The sequence below is a fragment of the Lucilia sericata genome, unplaced genomic scaffold (assembly GCF_015586225.1).
Source record: "Lucilia sericata isolate MDLA Ls3-8-SP2 unplaced genomic scaffold, ASM1558622v1 Contig001339F_arrow, whole genome shotgun sequence".
Lineage (NCBI taxonomy): Eukaryota > Metazoa > Arthropoda > Insecta > Diptera > Calliphoridae > Lucilia > Lucilia sericata.
In genome coordinates, this window is record NW_023995283.1 from 53,167 (window position 1) to 80,047 (window position 26,881).

A 26,881-nucleotide genomic window follows, 5' to 3' on the forward strand; every position below is an offset into this window, starting at 1 on the left:
ATTTAAAAAAATTATTATTTTTTATTTTATAACAATTATAATAGTGAAATTTATGGTTTTAAATAATTTATTTTTATAGAATTTAAATATACAAAATACTATTAAAAACATACATCAGTTACGGGAACAGGTCACTTATTGTTGTAATATAAAGTGTTAAAACTATAGAGATTTGTTAAAACTAAAGAGACTTAAGGCCTTAAAGCATAGCTAATTGTATTAAAAATGCTACCAGCTTTCTACAATATAACAGAACTATTTACTAGATTGTCCTATAATGATGTGGATACTAAAATTCGTACACTTTTATTAGCAACTTTTTATTTTTACAACATTTTAACTATAGCATCATTTATTTTATATGTTAAGTTTACAATTATTACAATCAACCCATTTGTTTTTATGAAATATTAAAAATTCACATAAATAATACATTGTTTTAATTTTCTACAATGTTGTTGCGAAGAAAAAGACATTTTATTCACATTTCAGCTGCATTTTCTCTGCACTCTATACTTGTTCTTCTCTTTTTACACGACTTCCGGTATAAAATAAAATTTTACGGAAATTCAAAGCGACTTCCTTTCAATAATAGCATTTAAATGTTTGTAAACTGTGACTGTATTTATCCGGTATAGTTGTTGCTATTTGTAGTTCATTCTATGTTACAAGAACAAAAAAAAAGGAAGAACAAATAATAATAAAAACACAAGTCATAATTTAAGCACAAATTATATACACCTATAAATGCAAATGTTCTAACATAAATACATACATATTTAACTATTTATATGAAAAATTTAAGTCATAGGGTTTATGTTTTGTTTGAAATTTGTACGTGTGTGTCGATGTTTTTAAAATCATAAGTAAAGACTCCGAGCCATGTAAAATTATCGAGATATTATGATCATTACTCTCTATTTTTGATTTAAATGACAAAACAGTCAGAAACTCTATTGTAAATTGGCAAATAGTGAAAAAAAGCTTAAATGTGATCTTAGAGAAATATTTCAAAATAATAAATTAAAACAATTTCAACGAATAAGCTCAATAAATATTTTTTTTCCCAGAAACTTCTTTAAATTTACAAACACACACTTATGTAATTATATTTAAATATGTGTTTAAACAAACACAAATACAACCACTTAAGGCTTGCTTGATTGTGTGTTTGTAAACACAATTGTTTGTTTACTATTATATAATACTTAACGTTAAATTTCATAAATTTTACAGGTAAAAAATATTTATTCGTTGTTATAGTTTTTACATCGTTATTATTGTTTTATATAAATTATACGAAGGTAGACTTAAAAATCATTTTATAAACAAAAATTATATTCAAAAAACGTTTTTTTTCCTCTTATTTCATATTCTATTAAGAAGTAAATATGCATATATGTTTGTATATACATTAGAGTGGCTCCAAAATGGAAGATGCTGAAGTTCCCACTGTTGAAAAAAGTGATTCTTTGAAAGGCGTATTATGAGGGCAAGATAAAGAAACTAGAACACTTAATATAATAATGAGCCCTATTGGGGAATACGATTGTATGGGCGCTAGGTAAAATAATGGACTGATTTTAATCATTTTCAATCTTCGCCCTTGGGTCAAGAGGAAAGCATGTGCCAAATAACTAATGTTCTTAAAAATTGTGATCTGTAGCGTGCGCATAAAGTGTATATAAACACATAGACGGACGGACATGTGAACAGACAGACGGATGGCTTAATCGACTTACAAAGTGATTCTAAGTCGATTGATATAGGGTGGGTGTAGGACCAATATTTTTGGGTCTTGCAAACATCAGCACAAACACATAATAGCCTCCCCACTATAGCGGTGCAGGGTATAATCATAATGGGACTATGAGAGGATCTCTAAAAGATCTAATTTTGATGAGTATTAACATTTCTACATAGTAGAGCATATACTAACAACTATTAAAATAGGAAGGAAATTAAAGCCGCAGAAAGTTGAAACAGAATTTCAGAATTTGTAAAACATTGTTTACCTTTTCTAAATTTTTTTTTTTGAATTGAGTCACTTTTGAACTGTATGAGCGATATGTAGTATATTCAACACAAATAAAAATTACATCCATATATATATAAAAAAAAACTTTCAAGCTTACTCTCGTTGACAAATACATATACATATATTTGAGTAAATATACATATATTGTACAAATGTAATTGTTGGTGTTGTTTTTGCCATTTAAAAAACTATATTATTATGACTGTCGTATTATATGATTGTTGTAGCCTTTTGCCTTGCTACTGATATTGTATTAGTGTACACATTCATATAGTGGTTGTGTACATGTGTTTTTGTTTTAATTTTTTTTATTGTATTATTATTTAATGAATGTGAGGTTATTATTTATTTAATTGCATTTTATTTCTGGTTAATATTTGTAGTTGTTGCTGTTATTGTTTTATTTTTTTTGGTTGATTTTCTTTTGTTGCTTTAATAAATACATTTACAAATGTAGTATATTGTATTTATGTGGGATAATTGATAATTAACCTAAATGTTATTTAAATATTAGGAATTTCAGAGCTTACAATAATTTCATTATGAAACGACAATTGAATTTCAAGTGTATATTACTGTATAGTAATGAGGTAGACTTTTATTTAATAAAGTGAAGTGGGTTTGAGTTTTATTATGGCTAGATGTGGTTATTTTATTAGCAGTAAATTAGTTTTTTTTTATATACTTAAATGAAAGCTGGGATTTGGAGCATGGATGTTTAAGTGTTTTATAGCAGGGATTTTTTAATAATCTCTTCTCCTCGGAAGTTCATATGTCTTTCTGGCTCTTTAATTTTCAGTCACAGTGATCAGAGTTTTATTTGCAATGACAGAAGAAGTAATAATATTGACTTTGCTTTGAAAATGCCTTGTAAGTTCTTAATAAGTTTTCATGAATCTTGAGCTATGTATTGTGTTGAAGCCACAAAGTGGTCATCAATCGATATGCTTCTTTTAATTAATGGCTTCTTTTGAAGATTTTATTTTTAGTTTCTTTTATTAAAAATATTAAGTGATAATCGTCTCATCTCTGTGAGACTATCATGCAGGAACAACCTGTGGAATCTTTTAAATGTAAAATTGTAATTCTTGTCCTCGAAGAGCAATTGATTTATTTGGATTCTTTCGCAGAGGATAGCGATGAAGTTTTATTCGATTATTATTTGTCTATGATAACATATTAAATTTAGCCACCTTTCAACCTAAATTGGGATCAATTTCATTTAGTTGTTTTGTAAAACAACCAGTTGGTCTTTAAGTTAAATTTATTTATTTTTAAAATAATATAATATTTTATAAATTTCTATTTGAAACTCCAGTTATTTTTTTATAATAAATCCTTGAATTAGTATGTTAAATTGTGTAGTTATTATATACATATTTGTTCTAAATAAATTTTTGCATTACTTTAAAAGACTTTTATCAGGCCTGTAAGTTTTTGTATTAAAAACTGAATTTTAAATTCACATTTATGCATATTAATCACAACAACGATTTATGTGTTACAATATTATGACATATAATAATTGTGAATATATTTATTTTGACAGAGTGATGACAAAAAAATCATACAAAATCTAAAAACTCTTATACTTTTAAGCCTTGAAAGAAATGAGAGTTTATGTTAATTTTTATACCTTATACCACTATAGTGGGGAGGGTATTATGCATTTGTGCTGATGTTTATAACACTCAAAATTATTGCAGCTACACCCACCTTAATGTATACAAATCGGTTCAGAGTGTCACTTTCTGAGTCGATTTAGCTATGTCCGTCTGTCCTTCTGTCTGTCTATCCTTCTGTCTGTCTGTCCGTCTGCATGCGTGTCCATGTAAAGTTTTGCGCACGCTACAGGTCGCAATTTCCAAGATAATTTGATGAAATTTGATACTTTTGGCCCAAGGACAAAGCTTATTGAAAATTGTTAAAATCGGTTCATTATTTCGCCCAGCTCCCATATAACCGTACCCCCCGAATTGGGTTTTTGAGCTCATAATTATGTTAAATGTTCTAGTATATCAACAATAAACGGCAAAACTTATTTTTATAAAATAACATTGCTAATTTTCGTAATGATCGGATCTCATTTGACCCTAACCCCCATACAAACTCCCCTTCAGAAAATGACTTGAAGGTGAAAATTCACTTAGAAACACTAATAACACGATGAATTTCAACATAAAAACCATATTTACCCCTATCGCCATATAAACCCTCTTGTAAAAAATCTCTTTTTGGTCAACAAAAAATTAAAATATTCTGGAATTAAGGTAAAAAACAAATTAAATGCTTTATTTCTTAAAAAATAATCCACATTTTTAACATACTCACTGGTGCGGTCGTTGGTCCTGCCCGTCTATACATTCATACTTGTTTAATGTAGGCTTTATTACTAGTCACTCTGTTGGTGTTGTATATTCATGATTTTTTTTTGTTGCGTTTGATGTCGTTGCTGGCACTACAAGTAGCAAGCAGCAGCATGTAGTAGTGGCGTCTAATGGGTTTCGTTGTTTAATAATTGTGATGTTGTTTTTATTGTTTTGTTCGAGTTATTTGTTGTTGTATGTATTAATATTTTTATATTTACCGTTTGTAATATTTTAATTATTGTGATAGTAAAGACATGAAAGGCATTTTTTAAATTAAGCCTTCAAATAAAAAAAAGAATTATTTAAAATAATCGGCATAACGATAACAATATGGTATATGATAATAAAATGAAACAGGGTGTTAAGTTGAAGATGTCGATTTTAAAGAAAATTTCTAAAGATAAACTAAACTCTCACATAAACTAAATACTCAAATAAGCAAAATACAGCAGTATGTATTTTCAAAAGTAGACATAAAGTTTTAAACTGAATTATAAAGCTTTTATTAAATCTACATAAGTAAATTATTTTATCAGTCCTTTGACATTGGTTTTATGTCTCTAATTAATTTCCATCTTAATTACTACAAAAGAAGCATTTGCCATTATATAAACACAATTCTCTAATTAATAACATGCTTTACTTATAGACACCCTGTAATTTTTTTAAATACATACAATCAAATAGTTCGTCGCCATCAGCTAAAAAACTCTCTTAAACATACACATCAACACAAGCACTCATTGTCCCTTACTCACGTTTTTCCTCTCTCTTATAAACACCCATACAATTGTATACATTTATAGCGACACAGAAAATTTGCATATCTGCCATATTATGTCATACCACCACATCCGTTTCATTTGCACCAAACATGAAATCGGTCTTTTAACCAAAAACCAACAACTACAACGATAGCAATAGAAAAAAGGCGTTCAACCGGTGTTGCCATGTACTGCAACCATCCAATAAATCTATAAAAGCCAAGTCAACACACAGAGTAACGAAATAATAGCAACAACGAAATCAGCAGCAGCAGCAGTGGCAGCAACAAAAAAAAATGAGAACCGGTAGCCAACATTACAAAAGTGTTGCCTCAGGCAAAGCACGTATTCGTACACGGTTGTAATATGGAACAACAACAACAACTACAATTGAGGTACTCGTACTACGATGACTACAATGAAACATTTAACATTTTAGGAAGGCAGGCTGAAACGTTTATTGTAGCTGAAAAATTATATTTATATCAAACTCGTATCATCAATATTTTGGTCTAACAGAACTAAACGACATCATGCTGTATCGCTTATCACTGGATATAAATACTTGAGAATGAGATTATATAATACAGAGTTCCAGTAGCAGTTCTTAATATTGGAAGCAGACGCTTTTTAGTTTTGGTCCTGTTGGTAATGAGTAGTTCATAAATTCTGAATCTTAAATCTTTTAATTGTTAAAAATTTAAGATTATTAAAGTCCTTTTCGGTCTGCTCCCGTTAATTGAGAATTTAAGTATACAATACCAACACCATTTGCAACATTTTCTGTTGTTGTGTGCTGTTTTCATTTTATTTATTTATTATTTTTTTTTTTTTGTTCCCCATCCAATTAAGTAGACGTACTACTGTTGGCAACTAACTACTAACTAAAGGGACATTACTTGTCATTATTGTGATTACAAACTTATTTTGTTTTTGTTTCCATTGCCGCTGTACACATTGTTGTTGTCATTTATTTTTGTACATAAATGTATGTGTATTTTTAAATTTAATTACATGTATTTAATGAAAAAAGAAACAGAACAACAACTGCAAAAAAAAATCAAATAAATACAAGCGGTACTCAGCTCGAGAAATCTCATTCTCTACAGAGCTGGTGGCAGGTAGATACGATGTGCCAACAAATTAGAACACTTGTATATACTCACATACATATACATATATATGTATGTATGTATATATGTTTGTCTGCACTAAGTAGCAGTAAGGTTGCAATTTGAAAATGCAAAATGATACATGACAAAGCCCTTCTATACAAATAGTTACATATGCATGTAAGTATGTATGTATATATGTATGTATTTTCGCTTTGCTTATTGTAAGCCTTTGTTATTCCCGAGAGGTTTTGTGGAATTGAATATAAAATAAAGTGTAAATTAGGGCGCCCATAGTATTTTGCAGATAAAAAGTTGTTGTTGTAAATTTTTCTGCATTATATTTATTCTTGCTACATATTTACCTCAGCTACCCATGTTGCGGCAAAGAGATCAGCAAAAAAAACAAAAGCTTTGTATCGTTAGTTTTTGCATTTAATTTTATTTTTTTAGTTTGTTCGTTACAAAAAATAGATAAATCAAATGTATTTTAAGTGGAGGTAAAATCAGCTATTTTTCTGCTGCTGTTGTTGTTTGCTTTGTGTGACATAACATTTTAGATTTTTGTAGCAATTCTCTATAGTGTTTCCTTTCACATGTGTGTGAAATTTATTAAATGTAGAAATTTAAATTTATTTAGTGATAAACAATTATTGAATAATTTTGCTATTTTTATTGAGCCATTTTAATTTTGCAAAATGCTTAACTTAAGGAAAAGCATAATCTTTTTTACAAAGTTTTTGAAAATTTTACCTATTTTCTCTATTTAAGAAATTTAGAAATTTTTTTTCAATATTTTAAATAAATTTTAATTATTGAAACCTTTATCAATTTTCTTAATTTAAAAAATTAATAATTTTTAAAATATATTACAAAATTTTCTAAATTTTAGAATTAAATTTGTTTCAAATTTTTGAATAACATTTTTAATTTTGAAGATTTTTTTAGGATTTTCTAAATATTAAAAAAAATATTTTTAATTTTAAAAAGTATTTGAAAATTTAATTTACTTTCAATAAATTTCATTAATTATGTAAATCTGCAAAATTATAATTTATTGGTCAATGCGATGAATTTCTTACAGATATTTTAACAGTGGCGTATACGTGATATTTTTAACACATCTTTCTATATTTATAATACGTACTGGCTTTCTAGTGAGAGAAAAACTTAATTTATTGATTGATTGATATTGAAAATGAAAGGATCTTTAAGCAGTTTTAATTTGAAAATGTATAAATTTCTTTTTTTTAGCGATATTTGAGTTAAGTACAAACACATTTAAAAAAGTAAAGGATTATTGATCATACTGTATAACAATTTCGTAAATTGGCTTTTAGTACGAAGATGTTTTGTTTCTTATTTAATTTTTATTATTATCATTCACTGCTTTCATATTTAGAGATTTTCTCGTTTCATTGCATATTTGCAAAACATATTATAGCTTTTGCACATGTAAATATTTGCTCGTATAAAAATTTCATATATTCGTATATACATATGGGGAATTTTATGTCAAGTGACTCAATTAAAAAAATCGATTTCGACGAAATTTGCACTAAAGTTAGTACAATTAGATAGTAGGTCAGACACAAATTTTCAGATCTATCCGTCAAGAACTGCCGGACTTAGAGGGGGTTAAAGTTGGACATTTTGGTCATACAGGGTTAGACCATTTCCTTTAAGAGCCGGTGTAGTATCCCATAGTACTAACCTTGGTGGAAATTTCATCCAAATCGGAAGATATCGATTTTTAAAGTTGGGTCACTTGACTCAAAATTCCTCATATATACATTAGGGTGGCCCCAAAATTTAAGTTGATGATATTCCTACCGAAAATGAAAATTTAATTCATTCTAAGATATCAATTCTCAATGTTTGTCCTGACGTCAATATTTGGTGAGCTGGATCAAAGGATAAGAAAGATCTTTTTTAAGGTTTTTCTGATTTTTTCATATTTATGGCAAAGAAACTATATATTTGAGAGACGATTTCAACGACATAACACAATTTTGTATAAGCCTCCTAAATTATTAAAAATGTTGTAATTTTTCGGAAAATTTTTAGTTTTTTTAAATTTTTACATAGAATTATTTAATGAAATTAATTGAAATTATTACATTATAAACCTCATATTATTTCACCCAAACGGTTTTTTCGACATTTTCTGTATATTTAAAAATTTTAAAGCCTATTTTCTCCCCGGTATTTTACTAGCTATATTTATCTAACGTACTTAATATTTATATCATAAAAGGCGTAATTTTATTAGCTTTACATTGGTATATAACGATTATAATTTAATTTCATAATTCTATTACACCGTGCAACATTCCTTTTCACATATGACGAAAAATCTATGTGTACGGGAAGCTGTGGACCATTAGTATTAACTCTGTGTAATTAGATTTTCATAATCAGCTTTTATTCCCCTGTAAAAAGACCTTAATATTTAAAGAACATACGATTTCAAAAGATGGAAATTTGGTATTAATATTAATATCAAATGAATCTGAAAATCTCTGCTTCAAAATAATATTATTTTTTTCATTTCATCAGGATTGAAAAGGAAATGGAAGCTCAAAGAAAATTTGCCACAAAAAAGTAGTTAAAAATTTTAGTTTCGAACATGATACCTTTTTTAATTTTATTTATTTTTAAATTTTTGTCTTAGTGAGTCAAATAAATAATATTGATATAATGTACAGATTCCCAGCTTTCATTTAATACTAATATTAGCATCATACAATACATATAAACAATTAATATATCCGTTTTGTCCTTTTATAAGGACATAAGAGCTGATTATAAAAATCGGAGTACGCAGAATTGCTCTAAATTGAGTCTAGTTTCATATGCATATCAACTTTTCTATGTGAGAAAGATTTTTTTACAGGGTGTTATAAATCAAATTTTTTAGTTTAAATAAAATATTAACACAATTTATCCTAAAAATCTATGATGACAACGGTTTGTATGTCGTTGTTAACATTATTTTGCAATGTTTTGGGAGCATACATAGGCTTTGATAAATTCAAATAAAATTCGATCTAGATTGAATTTTGACAAACAGAAACACACCGTTTCGGCAAATTTTATTGAGGATTATTATGTATTCATTTCAACGCACTATATTAAATTCGTCTGTGTTAAAATTTGAAAATTTTCCGAAAAATTTTAAAACTTTTGCTGTTACACAATATGATTTTTATATGTTGAATGCGTCTCTCAAGGACCTTTCTTATGATACCAAAATTTCATAACATTCGTTTGGAAGAAATATGAAAAAAATCATGAAAACCTCAAAAAGGACCTTTTTATTCTTTGATCAGCTCACCAAATATTGACGCCAGGAGAACAATTTTGAGCAACGGTATCTTAAAATCAATGAAACTTTCTTTTTAGTTGGGAACATTGACACCTTATTTTTCCTCCTTACAAACGGGGCCAACTTAATATATATACATATCTATATGTAAATGTGCATATGTATATATTTTAAGTACACATAGAAAAATTTCGATTGACATAAAACGACAACAATGTTAACAGCAGCATTTCTTACCATGTTAGAAAATTTTCATGCTGCTAATAAGCGTGCCTAAGGTTACCATAACCTTGTTGACTTTTGAACCTACATGATTATGACAAATTTGTAAATGAAAATGTAAATATAGCTCAATAGTTTCACCAAAACTAAATTAAGCCAATAACAATTGTAGATCATTTTTATCATAGAAAAAGTATAGATTTTTTAACATAAAAAAATTAATATTCAATTTGTTTTATTAACTATTAAATTACAGTTTAAACTTTTTAATTATTTACAAAATGTGTGCTTTTGATATGCTTTAACAAATTTAATTTGTTATTTAAATAAATAAAGACTGTATTTGGTTTCCGGCATAGTTTGCATGTTAAATTCAAAGATTTATACATATATCGGATTTACTATAGTTTAAACGTTTATTTAAGTTTAAAGCTATAAATTTTAGTTTTTAATTTAAGTTTGTTTAGCTATTTTAATTATTATAAATATTTTGTTGATTTTTTTTTTTTTTGCTAACTGTTTTCAACATGTTTATTTTACTAGTTTTTATATTTTTCTCTCACGAATGTTTAGTGTATTGTAGTATATTATATCTAGAGTTTTATAAACACAAAATAAATTAAAAATGAAGCTTTTTAATTATTCAAGAGTTTATCCAGACATTTTTTCAAAGCTAAAAAATACATATATAAAATGTATTTTAACTTAAAAAAATACAGGCCATATGTAACATTTAGCCAAACTGATTTAAAACATGTAAAATTGTACATGCATATGTTGGAAACTAAAAACAAAATTCTACAACAATAATAAATAAATAAAATAACAACAGCAATAGAAACAACAAAAACAACAACCTGCTATATATTTATTATTGTAATTCATACAATTATAAAAATATACTAACACACAGGTGAATATAAAGAAATATGAAGGACAATTTAGAATTCTTTTAAGCGCATTGTTCAGCAAGTTTATGAGCTTTTTTAGGCATGGAACTGAGGACAATTTCAAAAAAATATACTTTTTTCTCATGTTTAGTACATTAATACGCCTCCTTTAAGAGGTTTTCCTACAAAAAAGCGGTCCACGATTAGGACACCCTAATTGAGAGGTATTCCGAATACCTCTCAAATAGTTTTTAAGACCCTTTCATCAAATCAATCTGAAATTTTAATCATTCATTAAACAGGTTCTCAAACATTCCTCAGTGTCCTTATAGAAATCTTATAGAAAACTGGCATCATGGTAGGACATTTCAACAGCTTTACAAACTACCCTCTTATTGTATACATATCATACATACATCTAGTATAAATATATTTAAATATTAGTCCTTAAAATATAAATATGTACATTTTACCAACATATCCATACATGCAACGTTGAAACATGTAAACTAAACGGATAAATTAAACAACCGACCAAAACGACCAGCTAGTCAGCCATTCATTTATTCATTCATTCAGTCGTTCACTTATTTATCCTTGCAAGCAACCAACTATTCACTCATACTTTTGTAAACTAAACAAAGACATAAACACGCAATGCTGACATTATTTTTTAAAAGTTGCAAATTTTATTTTAACCTGAATTAAAAAGAAAAAAACAACAACAACAACAAGTATAACAAAAAAAAAAAAAATAATAATGAATATAAAATAAAGCAACAGAAAAAAGTAATTAGTAAAACACAATACCTGCTTGCTGTAAGTGAAAAGTAGCAACAACAACAACTAATATTTTAATTGTAGCAGCAGTACGGCAAACAAATGCCTACAATGACTGAATGTATAAACACTACTTGTATGAATTTAAGGAAAATGAAAACAAAACATGTAAATTACATTTTAAAAACATGTACTAGAATTAAATGAATCAAATTTAGAGGAGATTGTGGGGTCAGAGGGAAGTAGAAAATGAAACAGTCGTGTCAAATATTATTAAGGCGATGAGCAAATAATTTAGCATTGTCTTACAAAAGGCTGGCATTACATTTGTTACTGGTTTTAGAGGAAAATGTGTATCTGTCTGGAATCAATATTTCAGTTACATATTTATTTCCTAAAATTTTAATTAAAGAATATTTTGATTATTCATATTTATAAGTTCGATATTGTTATTAATAAGTAATTTATTTATGTTTAATTTCCAGAAAACATTAAACCCTTGACCTTTGACGAAGTCTACAATCAAAGCAGCCCCTCAAATTGCACCGTCTATGTGGGTGGTGTTAACAGTTCTCTAACAGCATTGAGTGAGGAAATTTTACAAAAGACTTTTTCACCTTATGGATCAATACAAGAAATAAGAGTTTTCAAAGATAAAGGCTATGCGTTTGTTAGGTGAGTCATTTCTATTAACAAATACATAGAAAAAAAATATATTAATAATAATTTTACTTTTTTAACTTTACAGATTCTCCACCAAAGAAGCTGCTACTCATGCCATTGTTGGTGTTCATAATACTGAAATCAATGCCCAGCCCGTTAAATGTTCGTGGGGCAAGGAAAGCGGTGATCCTAATAATGCCCAAACTATTGCCAGTCAAGCTCTGAATCCTGCTGCTGCTGGATTTCCTTATGGCGTGGGTGCTGCTGCTGCCGCCGCTGCGGCTTATGGTCAACAACTAGCTGCTACGGGTTGTTGGTATTCTCCCACACCCACGTATCCTGCTTCATCGGCCACAGCTGCTGTAACGCCTGCTGCTTCGGCTGCGGTACAAAATCAATTTCTGCAAGGTATCCAGGGTTATCATTTTGGACAGTATGGTGGCTATCAGCAGGGTTATATGGGGTAAGTTAATGAACGTTATTATAGACTATAGAACTAGTTCAGTTTATAATTTAAGACACAAAGGGAGAGTTAATAAAATGTTAATAGTAATCATACAATTATTACGTTAAGATACTTTTAGCTTTTTATACCCTACATCACTATAGTGGGGAGGTTATTGTGGGTTTGTGCTGATGTTTGTAATAGCCAAAAATATTGGTCGTACACACACCTTAAAGTATACCAATCGGCTCAGAATCACTTTCTGAGTCGATTTAGATATGTCCGTCTGTCCGTATGTCTGTCTGTTCGTCTGTGTGTCCATGTAAACCTTGTGCGCACGCTACAGGTCACAGTTTTCAAGATAATTTTATGAAATTTGGCACATACTCTTCTTGACCCATGGAAGAAGTCTAAAATTATCGGACAAACTTAGTTTTATATAAGTCTTAATGATACTGCTAACTTTCGTACTCGTGTCACTTGTCTCAATGAATTAGTGTTAGCAATATAACTTTGCTACTAATATTTCCACCGAAATGCATTATTATGATCGATTACTTGTTAATAAATTACGACTATAAATGGAGCACTTACATTTTTAATAGCTTTCAAATAAATTACTTTACCTATTTCATAATCTTTCATGCAGATTAAAACTAATTAATTAAAATTATTAAATCGATAAATTTATTCACAAAAAAAAAAAAAAAAATACAAAAAGTACACGATAATAAAAAAGCAAAATAGATAACATCATGATTGTTCAAATATTCCAACACACATACACATACTGTGTATGTAATTATTTTATTGTAACTGTCCTTAAACTGTATATTGTGCATATGTCAACAACATTCAATACAAACTCACTTTCATTTGACAATGCATTAAAATAGGTGTATATTCATACGTACACACTTACATATATGAGTGTATATTGTGTGCGTGTTAATATGTACAAAGATCTGTGACAATTGTTGTAGGTATGTTATTTGTCTATTTTTGCTAATGTTTTTGTTGGAATTGTCGTTGTTAATGTAAACACAATTTTAACACAAAATGAGGTTACACACATCAAATGCATAACATCGCTTATAACTACATACATACATACATACATACCTATATATACTTCATACAAATACATATGTACATGTGTATACTTAGTAAATAAATATAACCTAATACACACACATACATACATATGATAGAACAAATAAACATTTAGATATTTAAATGATTGAAATGCCACTTGGGATAATGATAACATGATGAATGACTGGTTTACTGACTGAGCAAACTGTTATAACTAAATGAATGACTAAAGAGTGAATTCATTTACTAATTGCTAGACATGTTCATTAAATTTTCATACTCACAAACAAATAAAAATAATTGCTGTCGATATAAATAATTATATAAATATATCGACATTTTCATTATTATTATTTTTTTAAATTATTAAATAATGTTAATGTATGTCAAACTATTAAAATTGCAAAAAATCACATTTTTTATAACTGAGTTCTAACAGTCTTGTAGTAAATCATAGATAAGTTATGGTTTCAAGAAACTAAAATTCTTTAGAACCATATTTGTAATTAATCAGCTAGTTTATATTTATATACAGATAACCATTAGTTTTACTAAGTAAACAAAAATCTATTTAATTTAAATGCTTTATATACTATTACAATACATAATTAATTTTATAATAAATTCTATATTATTACAATTACAGCATGGGCGTACAAATTCCAGCTACTTGGCAAGGTGTTGCTACACAAGCACAAATATCTCCTGCTCAACAATTGGCGACGGCGGGTGTTGCCGGTGCTGCCATACCACAGGCAGCCGGTGTAGTTGCTTATCCCATACAACAATTTCAAGTTAGCCCACAGGTTGGTAATGTGAAATGTTTATAAATGTGTAAATACATACAAAAATATTTATATATATATAGAGTAGATAGTAGAGTAGATGAAGTACAAGAAATGTTTCCGACATAATTATGAAAATTTTTGCACCTTTAGAAAATGTTACAAAAGCATTTACAATGTGTTATAGAATTTAACTTTTTTTCCACATTTTTTTGCTCTGTTTTCTTCTTTTTAGCATGCTTTAGTAACTGTTTGTGATTTTTATTTATTAATTTACCGTTTTTTTTTACTCAATTTATTGCATTTTTATTTAAATTTTTATTAATTTAGTAGTAGTGGATTTTAAATGTTATTACACTCAGAAAAATGTTTACTATTTATATCTCGGTTTTGAAAATAAAACTAAAATCATCAAGATTCGAATATAAAACTTACGGAATAAATGACTTTTTTTTGAATTGTTTGACATGCAGAAATACATTTTTTTTAATAAATCGAAATATACCTAAAAATGTCATGATTTAATAATTCGTTGATATTTTATAGCCCATCAGGCTATCTATTGGGCATAACATTAAGACCTGAAATAAAACCTAAAGAAATCAGTTAGATTTAAATATATTTATATTTAATTCTCAATATCAGTACCAATAGTTTTTTAAAGTATATTTCAGACAAAATTCTATATTTTCTGAGTGTAATTCGCATGTTTGTAAAATAGTTTTATTTTAGATATTAATTAAAAAAACTGAACCTTTTTAGAAAAAAAAATCGTAGCTAATAAAACATTGAAACATGAATTCTTTTAGAGGTAATGGAAAAAGTAAGAATAAAGCTCGTAGAATCGTTTAAAGGTCTCGAAACGCAATTACTTAGTTTGATAGTTCTAATATTTACATTTGCATATGTATGTATTTTTTAGGTATGTATATATTTCTTCCTCTATGCATTCCAAACTTTACTTAAGTAATATTGAAATGTTTGCTAGAATATGGACCACACAGAGAAAAAAACCCGTTAGAGAAGTACCAAAATTGATATAATCAGTTGTCAAAAGTGAGCTTACCACGTCAGTTAACATTTAGACAATGGATGTGTATAAAATTAAATAAAACCCAACTATAATTTTGATAACCACCGTTGTAATTTTGACAACGCTTCGTTGTCATTTCAACAACACATTGTTGTCATTTCGATTACGCTTTGTGTCATTTCGGCAATGCATCGTTGTGATTTCGACAACGAATCGGTGTCATTTCGTTCTTTTTGACAACATATAGTTGTCATTTTGATAACACATTATAATTTTTTTTTTTGGTTGGTTTGAAAAGTATCCGCACATACTTTGACAATAGATGTAGCACTTTGGTGTCAATTTGGTACCAGGCATGTATAATTTTAAAACGTCTTTTTTTCCTTCTGCATATACACTTCCATTTTCGTCTTGATATCTTCCAATCAATAATGTTTTCTTTAGAATAGGCTTTGTATATGGACAAATATAATCGAAATTCATTATGGGGACAAACTTCAGTATGTGGGCAAATGTAATCAAACTTTATTTAAATTGGAAAATGGATTTGCATTTATACAAAACTACTAAGTATTAAATTTCATAGTGATTACGAATTGTGTTGGAGAGGAACTTTGTGTGGGGACAGTCGACAGTATAATTATAACATATGTATATAAAACTGTAAGCTAAATTAATAGATCGGTTTCAATCAGTTTCCTTAGGCTTAGTCCTTGGGGCAACACAAATTTTGTGCCAAATATCATTAGGGGGGCTAGGTTTGTAGGACCATATACACTTCATCAAATCCGAAAAAATACACCTAGGACACTATCGGCCCTGTTGTGCGATCCTTTTCACAGTAAAGTTTTTGTTGATGAAAACATAGTATTCACTCAATGATTCATCGTCTGATGTTGTGGAACTCGATTTCCAGGACGTAATTCTTCAGAATTTTCCAAGCAGTGTTCGTGAGGGATGTTATGTCAGGAGTAATATCACTCCCAAGATATTTCGATCTAATTTCGATGAAAGCCTGACAATGGCAAAAGAAATGCTTCATTGTTTCACTGTCCTCTCTACATGCTCTACATGCATCTGAATCCGCATGTCATCCGTAATTCTGTGTGTCCGCACAGAATACATACCTCAGACTTGGTCATTTTAAGGAGTTCTCTCGTCCTACTCTTGTTAGGGTCAAAGGATATTTGTGGTTCTAATCACCTTTTTTCTTTATGCTAAAAAGCCTTGTGAGATTTTCTCACCCATATTTTTAATGTAGCCCTCGTTGCTTCGAATGGTTCTGCGATCGTCAGGTTAACTATCTCGAGCTCCCTTCCCTTTAAAGCTAGTTCTTTCGCTCTTTCGTTGCCGACTACTACCGAGTGGCCTGGTAACCCTGCTCTCCCTTAACTCTGGGAAAGTTATCGTTTAAAGCTTTCTTTCAATCCAATAGATTTAACTTGATCACCCGATTTAGCCCAGATCTGCTGGCGTCATATTTATTCTACTCAAATTTACGCATTTCTCGGACTTCTGCCTGGAAGGTAGTGTTGAGGTTAGGTAAAGAAATATTTTTGTTTGTTTTGTAAATAGTATATTTTTGTTTCAATATAGAAAGAACCCCGCTTTGTCCCCTAAATCGGAGTCATCTGTGTAGGAATGAATTCCTAAGGGTATTTGCTCTAATGTTCCGCTTGACCAAGATATTCTATCTGGGATCAGTGTTTGAATGTTTCCGACATATTCTGTGTCTAGTACGTGATTGGACATATCTGATGATTGTATCCACCGCGAAAAGATATGAGCCGCCCGGCTATAAGTGCCACCTCATACCTATGTATATGTTTCAATAGGCGGAATATTCAGAGCCTTAGCCATCTCATACCTAATATTTGGTACAATAGGTGGAATATTTAGCAGCGTTTTCAGATCCATAGCTGACGTAGAACTCATGTACGCAGAACTCCCTATACTATTTACACTTTTTATCCAAACAAGTGCATCAGATTATTGAAGCATATGTTAGAAGTGGTTTAATTACACTAAAAATGTTTACATGGACACGAATATGTTCGGATCATACCTCAAAATCATTCATACTTTAAGGTGCACTTAAAAACATGATATGTTGGCAACGATCGCTCTTCTATGTAGTAGTGTAGTGATTAAAGATTCGTTAAGATACCTATATTCTATTCTCTTTTACTTAAATTGTAAGACTATCTTTTTGATTTTGTTAGTTATAATGACAAGTTTTTCGTTTCGATTTTTAAAATGTAGAAAAAAGGTTTGGTAAAAATCTGAAATTATTAAATTTATTTTGCATGTATGTGTTATCTATAATAGTATTTTGCTTGTTGCACAATTTTTTTCAATTACATTTTATTCCATTTAAAAAAAAAAGAAGAACGTTTCATGCAAATAAAAATTTTGTCATACAAATTCTTTTTTTTATAAATTGTCTTTTTTACTACTTTTTTCCAATTTTTACTAACACCCATATTATTTTTTAAGGTTTATCCTTTACTTTTGCAGGCACAGTAAATCCTCACTACAATTCAAAATTAAAAATAAAAAACATTAAAATGAAACAATGAATTTGACATAAAAATTCTAAGCTGTAAATAGAAACCAAAAAACAATTTAAGCTGCAATATATATTTATAAATACATATGTATATGGTTAAAAAAAAAACTAAAATAAAAAATTAATAAAAAATATACAAAAAAGAAAAAAAAAATAAATTTATACATAAAAACATATTTATACCAATTAAAAAAAATTAGTAATTAAAATTAAATAACAAATGCAAAAAAAGAAGAAAAAACAAACAAAATACACAATTGAATACAATTATATGTAAATTAACCAACAAAAAGGCAACAACAACAAACAAACAAAAGAATATTAATTTAGACAAAGGAAATATAAAAATTAAATAAAGTAATAAAAAATAAACAGAAAATTAAAGAAAATAATGAAACATATGAGAGGAACAAAACATTTAAATTAACATAATAATGAGCGGCATAATAATTATAAATATGCCATAAATTATACTTGCAAAAAAAAAATCCCACAAACCAAAACCAACATCTAAACACTCACAAATACACAGTCACATACATTTTTACACTTAACTAAAACACATACAACTATTTATATACTTTACATGTAGTAAATATATACTTAGTATATGGATTTAAAGTACTTAGAGTTTCCAATGACATTGTAGGGGAGTAATTTAATATTTAGTCTTACACAAAATTATATTGGGGTTTTTGCATTTAGTAACAAAAGCACGTAGTATTAGAATATATACTGGATAACAGGCATCCTACCACTCCACACCACTGACGTATGAATAGCAATTAAATATACTATGTAGTTGAAAAAAAAAACAAAACAAAATGTTTAATAAATCTTACAAAAGTAAGTGAATTTATATTTGTAGTTTTAAAGTCTACATGTCTATAACGCTATATAGTTTTATTGTTTTTGTAGTCAATTAGATAATTTCGTATAGATCTGTGTTATTCGTATAATTTAAGCGAAATATCCAATCCCCTATTAAAACTTGTGTTGATTTTTTAACTTGGTAAAAAAATTATTTTGAAGGATAGAAAATTACTTAAGATTTAAGTTTATGAGAATTCTAGGACTAAAAAGATTCATCAGTTTGTTTTAAAGTTTGAAATAGCAATTGTAATGCTATGCAATTGGAATTGAGATGATTATTATATATCGTCAATGTAAATACAGCCATAGTCGTATCTATTTACACACACTGAAAATTTAAGTATTCTTCGAAATAAAACTACATTTTGGTACTTTAAAGATACATTTGAAGAAAAAAATGTTCATTACTACAATCCTTAAAGGGTGTAGATCACGTTCGTTGAAAAATATTACGAAGAAAGGTCCTAGTTATTGCTTAAATTCGCAAAAGTAGACCTAACCTTCAGTTTTCAAAAATATTTACACAAATTTATTCTTTTTCAAAAGTATTTACACATTCCTTAAAAGCGACTAAAACCTCTATAGTCTTGGAAAAAACGTCATGGTTTTTGCTAGTCAGTTTTTGTTATTAGTTAAATTCAAATGTTCTTAAAAAAAGTCTATAAAAAGCATTCAAAATGGTGAAAATAAGGGAAATTCCCCTCGAGATGCGAACTGAAATTGTAACCAAATTTAGAATGGGTGTATCGGCGTTGGAATTAGAAAAAGAGTATGGAATATGTCGGAAAACAGTATATAATTTAGTAAAAAAGAAAAATACATACGGAAGTCTTCAAAATAGAAGTAGAAGTGGTCGAAAAATGAGAACAAACAAAGAGGAAGATTGTTCAATTGTGAAAGTATTCGCTGAAAATCCAGATGCAAGTCCAATTAAAGTTGCTGAGGAGTCAGAAAACATTATTGGAAAACATATAAGTGACAGTACAATACGAAGAAGATTAAAGAATTATGATATAAGGACTTATGTTGTCCGAAAAATAATAGATATATCTCCCAAAAACAAAATAAAACGTCTAGAGTTTGCTAAGGAGTATATCCATAAGCCAAAGGAGTTTTGGCAAAATGTATTATGGACAGACGAATCTTCTTTCCAATTTGAAGGTTCATTTGGAAGAACATATATGCATCTTTCAAAGGGATCAAGGCAAAAAGCATTGCAACCTTTTAATAGATTTGGTGGTGGCTCGGTAATGTTTTGGGGATGTGTCTCTTATAATGGATATGGGGATCTAATACCAATTAAAGAGACACTAAACCAATCGGGATACCTGGATATATTAAATGACCATGTGTTTCCATCCGCACGAAGACTGTTTGCTAGTGAAAATTGGATTCTTCAGCATGATAATGCTCCATGCCACAAAGCATGGTTACCAACTACCTTTTTAAATAGGGTTGGACAAGATGTTCTTCCGTGGCCACCACAGAGTCCTGACCTAAATATAATTGAGAATGTCTGGGCAGCCATAAAAAGGAGGAGAACATTGAAAAATGGCCGTAAACGAGAGGAAACAATTGAAGAAGTGAAATGTATATGGAATAGCCTGCTTTGTGCGAAAATTAGTTGATTCAATTCCAGATAGACTACAAGCTGTTATAGACGCGGATGGAAATTTATCTGGTTATTAAAAAAAAACGTTACTTTTTTGTTGTTTTATCTTATTTTTAATGATGTGTAAATAATTTTGAAAGGAAATAAATATGAGTAAATAATTTTGAAAACTAATGGTATGAACTTCTTTTTCGATTTGAACCACTAATTGGTAGATTTATTTATAAAATTTCTTAGCTATCATTATCTATAAAGTCTATGGATTGTGATAGAAATCTTTTTTTTTCCAATTTTATTTACAAGGCCGCAAAATTTTGATTTTATCCTAGCTTACTTAATTTTTTTAGTGTGTGTAAATATATACGACTATGGCTGTATTATGTTGTGTAAAAAAACGTTTAAAAGCTTTGTTATACAAAGCTCGAAATGGCTTAATTTTAGTAACTTGGGAAATACACTATAAAATGTTCCAAAAAAGCTTTTCTTTAATGGTTTCAAAATATTTTTCAAAATAAAAAAAAAAAATTAAAAAAATTATTTTAAGAAAGTTCGAAAAGCTTTTTTATGAAAAGGTTAAAGGTTATAGTCAAAACAACTTCTTATTATAAAAAGTATTTTTTATTAAAAATAATACAAAAATTTTTTCTTCAAGAAAGCTTTTTTTTTAAAGAAATATCAATAGTTAAAATAATTTTTATTGTGAGAAGTTTAAAAAAGCTTTTTATGTGAAAAAGTTTAATTAAAATGTTTCTAGCGAAAAAAATTTCAAAAAGCTTTTTTGTGTAAAAATTTTACAAAAAAAGCTTTTTTAATGGTTCCAAAATGTTTTCCAAAACGCTGATTTTGAAAAAAAAAAAAACAATTTTAAAAAAGTTAAAAAAGCTTTTTTATGAAAAGATTAAAATAGTCAAAAAAAACTTCTTATTAAAAAACATATTTTTTGTTAAAAATAATACAAAAAGCTTTTTATTCAAGAAAGCTTTTTTTTAAATATCAATGGGTAAAATAATTTATATTGTGAAAAGTTTAAAAAAGCTTTTTATGTGAAAAAGTTTAGTGAGAAGTTTTCTAGCGAAAAATTTTTCTAAAACCTTTTTTTAATGGTTCCAAAATATTTTCCAAAAGGCTCTTTTTATAAAAATCAATTTAAAAAAAAAATAATTTTAAGAAAGTTCGAAAAGCTTTTTTGTGAAAAGTTTAAAATGGTCAAAAAAACGTTTTATTAAAAAAAGGATTTATTGTTAAAAATAATACAAAATTGTTTTGTTCAAGAAAGCTTTAAAAAAAAAATTATAGTTAAAATAAGTTTTATTGTGAAAAGTTTAAAAAAGCTTTTTATGTGAGAAAGTTTAATGATGGCTCCAAAATTTTTAAAATAAAATAATTTTAAGAGAGTTCGAAAAGCTTTTTTGTGAAATGGTTAAAATTGTCAAATAACTTCTTATTAAAAAAATGATTTTTTACTAAAAATAATACAAAAAGTTTTTTGTTCAAGAAAGCTTTTTTTGAAAAAAAAAAAAAAAATATCAATAGTTAAAATAATTTTTATTGCGAGAAGTTTAAAAAAGCTTCTTATTCTTCTCTGTGTAAAAATTTTACAAAAGCTTTTTTTGGTGAAAAAGTTTTAAAAGAGCTTTTTGAAAAAGCACAAGCTTTTATACACTCTTCTTAGATCAATTTAATTATCAATGATATTCTTACTACTTTTTAAACAAGACCTCAATTGTTTCTTATTTAAACAAAACTTATAAATAACTTAAAGATAGCATGTTAAGCAAATATGTTGCAATTGCAAAGTTTTTTTTTCCAAACTTCTCTTGTAATAAAAGACACAACATTTTTTCAAAAGTGGTTTTCGTTAATTCCAAAATAATTTGTTTCCAAAAGGACGAAAAAAAAAACACAAGTTTAAACTAAAAAAAAAAATACACACAACTAACATATAGCAAAGCAATTTTGCTTTTTTTAATATCCCCAGCTAATATTAAGTTTTCCTTTTTATAAGTTTTGTTACTTTTGCAGCTAAAATAGCAAACTAACTTTGTCTAAGCAATTTCAAATGCTTCCACAAAGACATACAGATAACAAACAAAACAAAATAATACTAAGCAACAATAGTGCACATTATTATTATATTTTTTTTTTATTTTGACTTTAAAAATGTCAAAACTATATAAAATACAATTGAGAACAAACAAAAACTAGCACTCCAAACCGACAAACACACATACACACATATAAGAACATTATACACAAAATTATACTATACATACTTCTGCAAAGTTAAACGTAAAAGTACTCGTATAATATATAGAAAATAACATAACAATTTTATTCCTCAACCCTCCAAAAAAAAAATAATATGAAAAAAAAAAAACAACAAAGTTAAACTTAGCTAACTAACTAACGAACAACTGAACTTTTAAGATGAGTTTTTATATACTTACATATATACATACATACTTATATATGTATAATACATATATAAAAGAAAACCTAATAAAAATAGCACTAGTGCCTAAAAATCTTAAAAAAAACATTTGAATTTTTATTTCACAAATGAATAAAAAAAAACTAAACCTAAATTTAAATTATATTTATAAAATTAAAAACGCACACTTACGTTTTGGTGAAGAAAAACAAAATTCTTCAAAAAAAAAGTTATATGTTTATGTGTCAAAAAAGAAACGAAAAACGTTAGATACTTTTGATAAGTTTTAGCGAAAAAAAGTGCAATGAGATTAACTAGGAAAAAAAACTAGTGAATATTTATGAGTATAAAAATTCAAATAATTAAAAAAATTCCTAGCAACATATTAAAACCAACACCAAGTCATCACCATAATAACACAAACGCATACTTATACAGCACCCACACTCATCCAGCCAGTACTCTTTCAAACACTCTCTCTCTCTCTCTGGCACTATAGTGTCACGTAAATTCAATTATAGTAAAACTCATGCATAAAAAACAAGCATCAAAACCAAAAATTTCCTAAAATTATTAGTGCAAAGCTATTTAATAAAATCCTGTAGTTTCTATTAAAAAAAACACTTAATACCTAAAAATAGACAACGGTAATTAGCCAGTAATAAGTATTTATATATGTAAACAAGTTAAACGCAACAAAAACAACCAAATACATGCATTCGTACATACATAAACATTAAACTATAAATTTACCTACATACTATATATTGTTACATTAATACATACTGACATACATACATATATCTTATCTACATATTTACATTAAATATTATTTTAATATTTAAAAAGTTCCTAAAAATTATATAAAAACAACAGCATTAAGAAATACTTATACTTACTTATTTTTTTATTTTTAAGCAAAGCTATTAACAAAGAATAGTAAACGAATTTTTATTGTTTTAAATTTAAAAATATTTTTTTTAATATCGCAATGTTTTTTAATTTAATGGGTGTTTTTAAATCATATACATAATTTTTTCATGAAATTAAATGATTTTCAATGTCAAAACAGTTTTAACAGTCATAACTGTTAACACCGTTATAACATGAAATTCGACATATATGAACCAAAATCTCTCTACCAAATTTTATGTAGATCGGTCTATATTTGACCCTATCCCCCATATAAATTCCCCTTAGGAAAATGACTTTACGGCTCATTACTAGCTTAAAAATACGAGTACAACGATGAAATTCAGCATAAAATATTTTGTAAGAACCAAAATCTTTCTACCAAATTTTCTGAGGATCGGTCAATAATTGACCCCACCCTATTCAGAAAATTAAAGAATCGATTCATAAATTCAAAGTTTATTTATAAGGAAGCAATTCTTTTCGGCAGTGATTTGATGATGGGTATATAAGATTCGGCATGGTCGAATATAACACTCTTACTTGTTCTTAATTCAAAATTTGTCAACAACTGATTTTCTGAAGGATGCTTTATATGTGGAGTATAGGGTTAAATATCGCCCGATCTTCGTAAAATTTTGTGGATTTATCTTTACATAAAAGTTATTTATGCTGAATTGCATCGTAATATTAATAATAAGAGAATTATGGAATTCAAGTCATTGTTAGCTTTAAAGCTATGTTAGCTTCAAAGCTATTCACACATTCTCCAGTCATATGACCATATATAGGTTCTTTAATTTGGCAGTTTCTTCGTATGAGCATTTCAGACTTGTTTGGTAAATTTAATCAAAAGTATGTAAACCATTCTTATTGCTAGAAATTAAGTTAAGTTAAGTAAGCAGTTACTTTAAAAATTAAATAGTGTTTTCGATACCATTAACCAGGCATGTGGGGTTATGATTACACAAAGTAATTCACTACATGGTCAATTACAATTATTTGTAATGTGTAATTGAGAAATAACCAATTATAATTATTTGTAATTGTAATTGAAGTTTTTCCAATTACAATTACTTGTAAAGTGTAATTGACCAATAACCAATTACAATTACTTGTAATTGTAATTGAAGTTTTGCCAATTGCAATTACATACTTGAAATTGCAATTGAAGTTTCCAATTAAAATTACTTGTAATTGTATTTTGGTTATTACTAATTACAAAATTACATGTAATTATAAAGAGCAAAATTTATAATTACAAGTAATTGTAACTGCAAACTCTTCAATTACTATAGAACTAATTGTAATTGGCAAAACTTCAATTACAATTACAAGTAATTGTAATTGGCGAAACTTCAACTACAATTACAAATAATTGTAATTGGTGAATCTTCAATTACAATGTAATTGTAATTAAAAATATAGTCATTATCCCCCATGTCTGCCTTTAACTAATAGTTGAATTAAAAAAAATTCTCCCACTTCATAAAAAGTGTGTGTTTTCATAAGACAATTTCATTCTATCTACCATTGCGTATACGTTATATTTAAAAATTCAATAACACTTATACGTCATGCAGTTCAACACATAAGGAAATTGCTTACAAAACGTCAAGTTAAACGTATAATGATTTAAAATGCCTATTTATAATCTGTGTTTTTGTATATTTTTTTAATTTCTCTTATTTTTAAACAAAATTAATGATTTTTATGTATAACTTATTTTAATCCTATAAAATTTTCAATAGCATTAACATAAACTTCCTAAACTTAAAAAAAATGTTTGCCTTCCTACATTTATGCGTAACTTATAATTGAAACCAAAAATTTAAGCAACAACAACAAAAAACTACTTGTAAAATAACAAAATAAATTTTCTGCTTTATTTTATAAATAATAAAAAAAAAAACTAAAATTTTTCCTAAATATTTAAATTTATTTTTGTATCACTTTGTAATAAAGATTTTTTTAATGCTTTAAACACCATAAAATATTTAAATCAAATACAGACAAACCAGTAACAATCACTTAAATTTTTTCACCATTTCTCTTATATATTTTTTTTATAAACATACATTTTTTTAAAAAAACATTTCTTTACAAAATGTATAAATTCTTGATATTTTGAAAAATTGTATATGTTTTGTCTACAAACAAAAATTTTGTGAAATTTAAGATAATTAAAATTTTTATGTATTTTTTTCTTTTCTTCTTCTTAATTTCAGTTACCAGAAGATGAATGGTTAGCAGCAAATTTATTATGTTAGTTTTAAATAAAGATTTTTAAAGTTAAACAATAAAACACAGACAGACAGACATACAAATAATATAAAAACATATATACATATATATATTTAAAAGATAGCAAAAAAACAACAAAGAATTAAAACTTAATTTAAATATTGAAAAAAAAAAAATGGAAATTGATATAGTTTAAAAGAACAACAACAACAATTACAACAAAAAAAAAATAAAGCAGAAAAATACATTTTAAAATAGTCAGAAAAGAAAATATTTGCAATATTTATAAATACATACAAAATATTACAGAAAACCAACAATTACAATTTAATAGAAAATTAAATGAAAATATTTAGAAAATGCAAAAGTAAATAGGGAAAAATGTATTTTAAACAAAAAAAATCACAAACATACACATGCAAAAATAATGGCAAATATAACAAAAAATATAAATAAATTTAAATTACAACAACTTACAAATTTAAAGTTAGAGAAATTACAAAAAAAAAATCAACCAACAACAGCAACCAATAACCACATTTTAGATGTAGTTATTTAGCCCATATACTAAAAGAAAAAAAAATATATATATAGTATGTATTAAAGTTATACATGATATACATAGATATGTATACTTTAGGAATTATAACAAAATATTTTAAATCATAAACATACATAAACAGACAAACATACATAACTACATATAAAGACAATTT

At 27.3% G+C, this 26,881-nt stretch overlaps 1 protein-coding gene across 1 annotated transcript in view; it reads left to right on the forward strand.

The window, feature by feature from the left end:
* The window catches only part of LOC119611014 (nucleolysin TIA-1), a gene marked incomplete at its 5' end in the record, with an annotated part of 57,592 nt that extends 31,281 nt beyond the window's left edge, over positions 1-26,311 (forward strand). Inside the window, 4 exons of the mRNA XM_037966460.1 lie at positions 11,989-12,178; positions 12,252-12,629; positions 14,353-14,512; positions 26,150-26,311. Of these exons, the coding sequence (XP_037822388.1) occupies positions 11,989-12,178; positions 12,252-12,629; positions 14,353-14,512; positions 26,150-26,191 (770 nt within the window). The remainder of the gene's footprint in view (positions 1-11,988; positions 12,179-12,251; positions 12,630-14,352; positions 14,513-26,149) is intronic.
* Between the last annotated feature and the right edge of the window lie 570 nt (positions 26,312-26,881).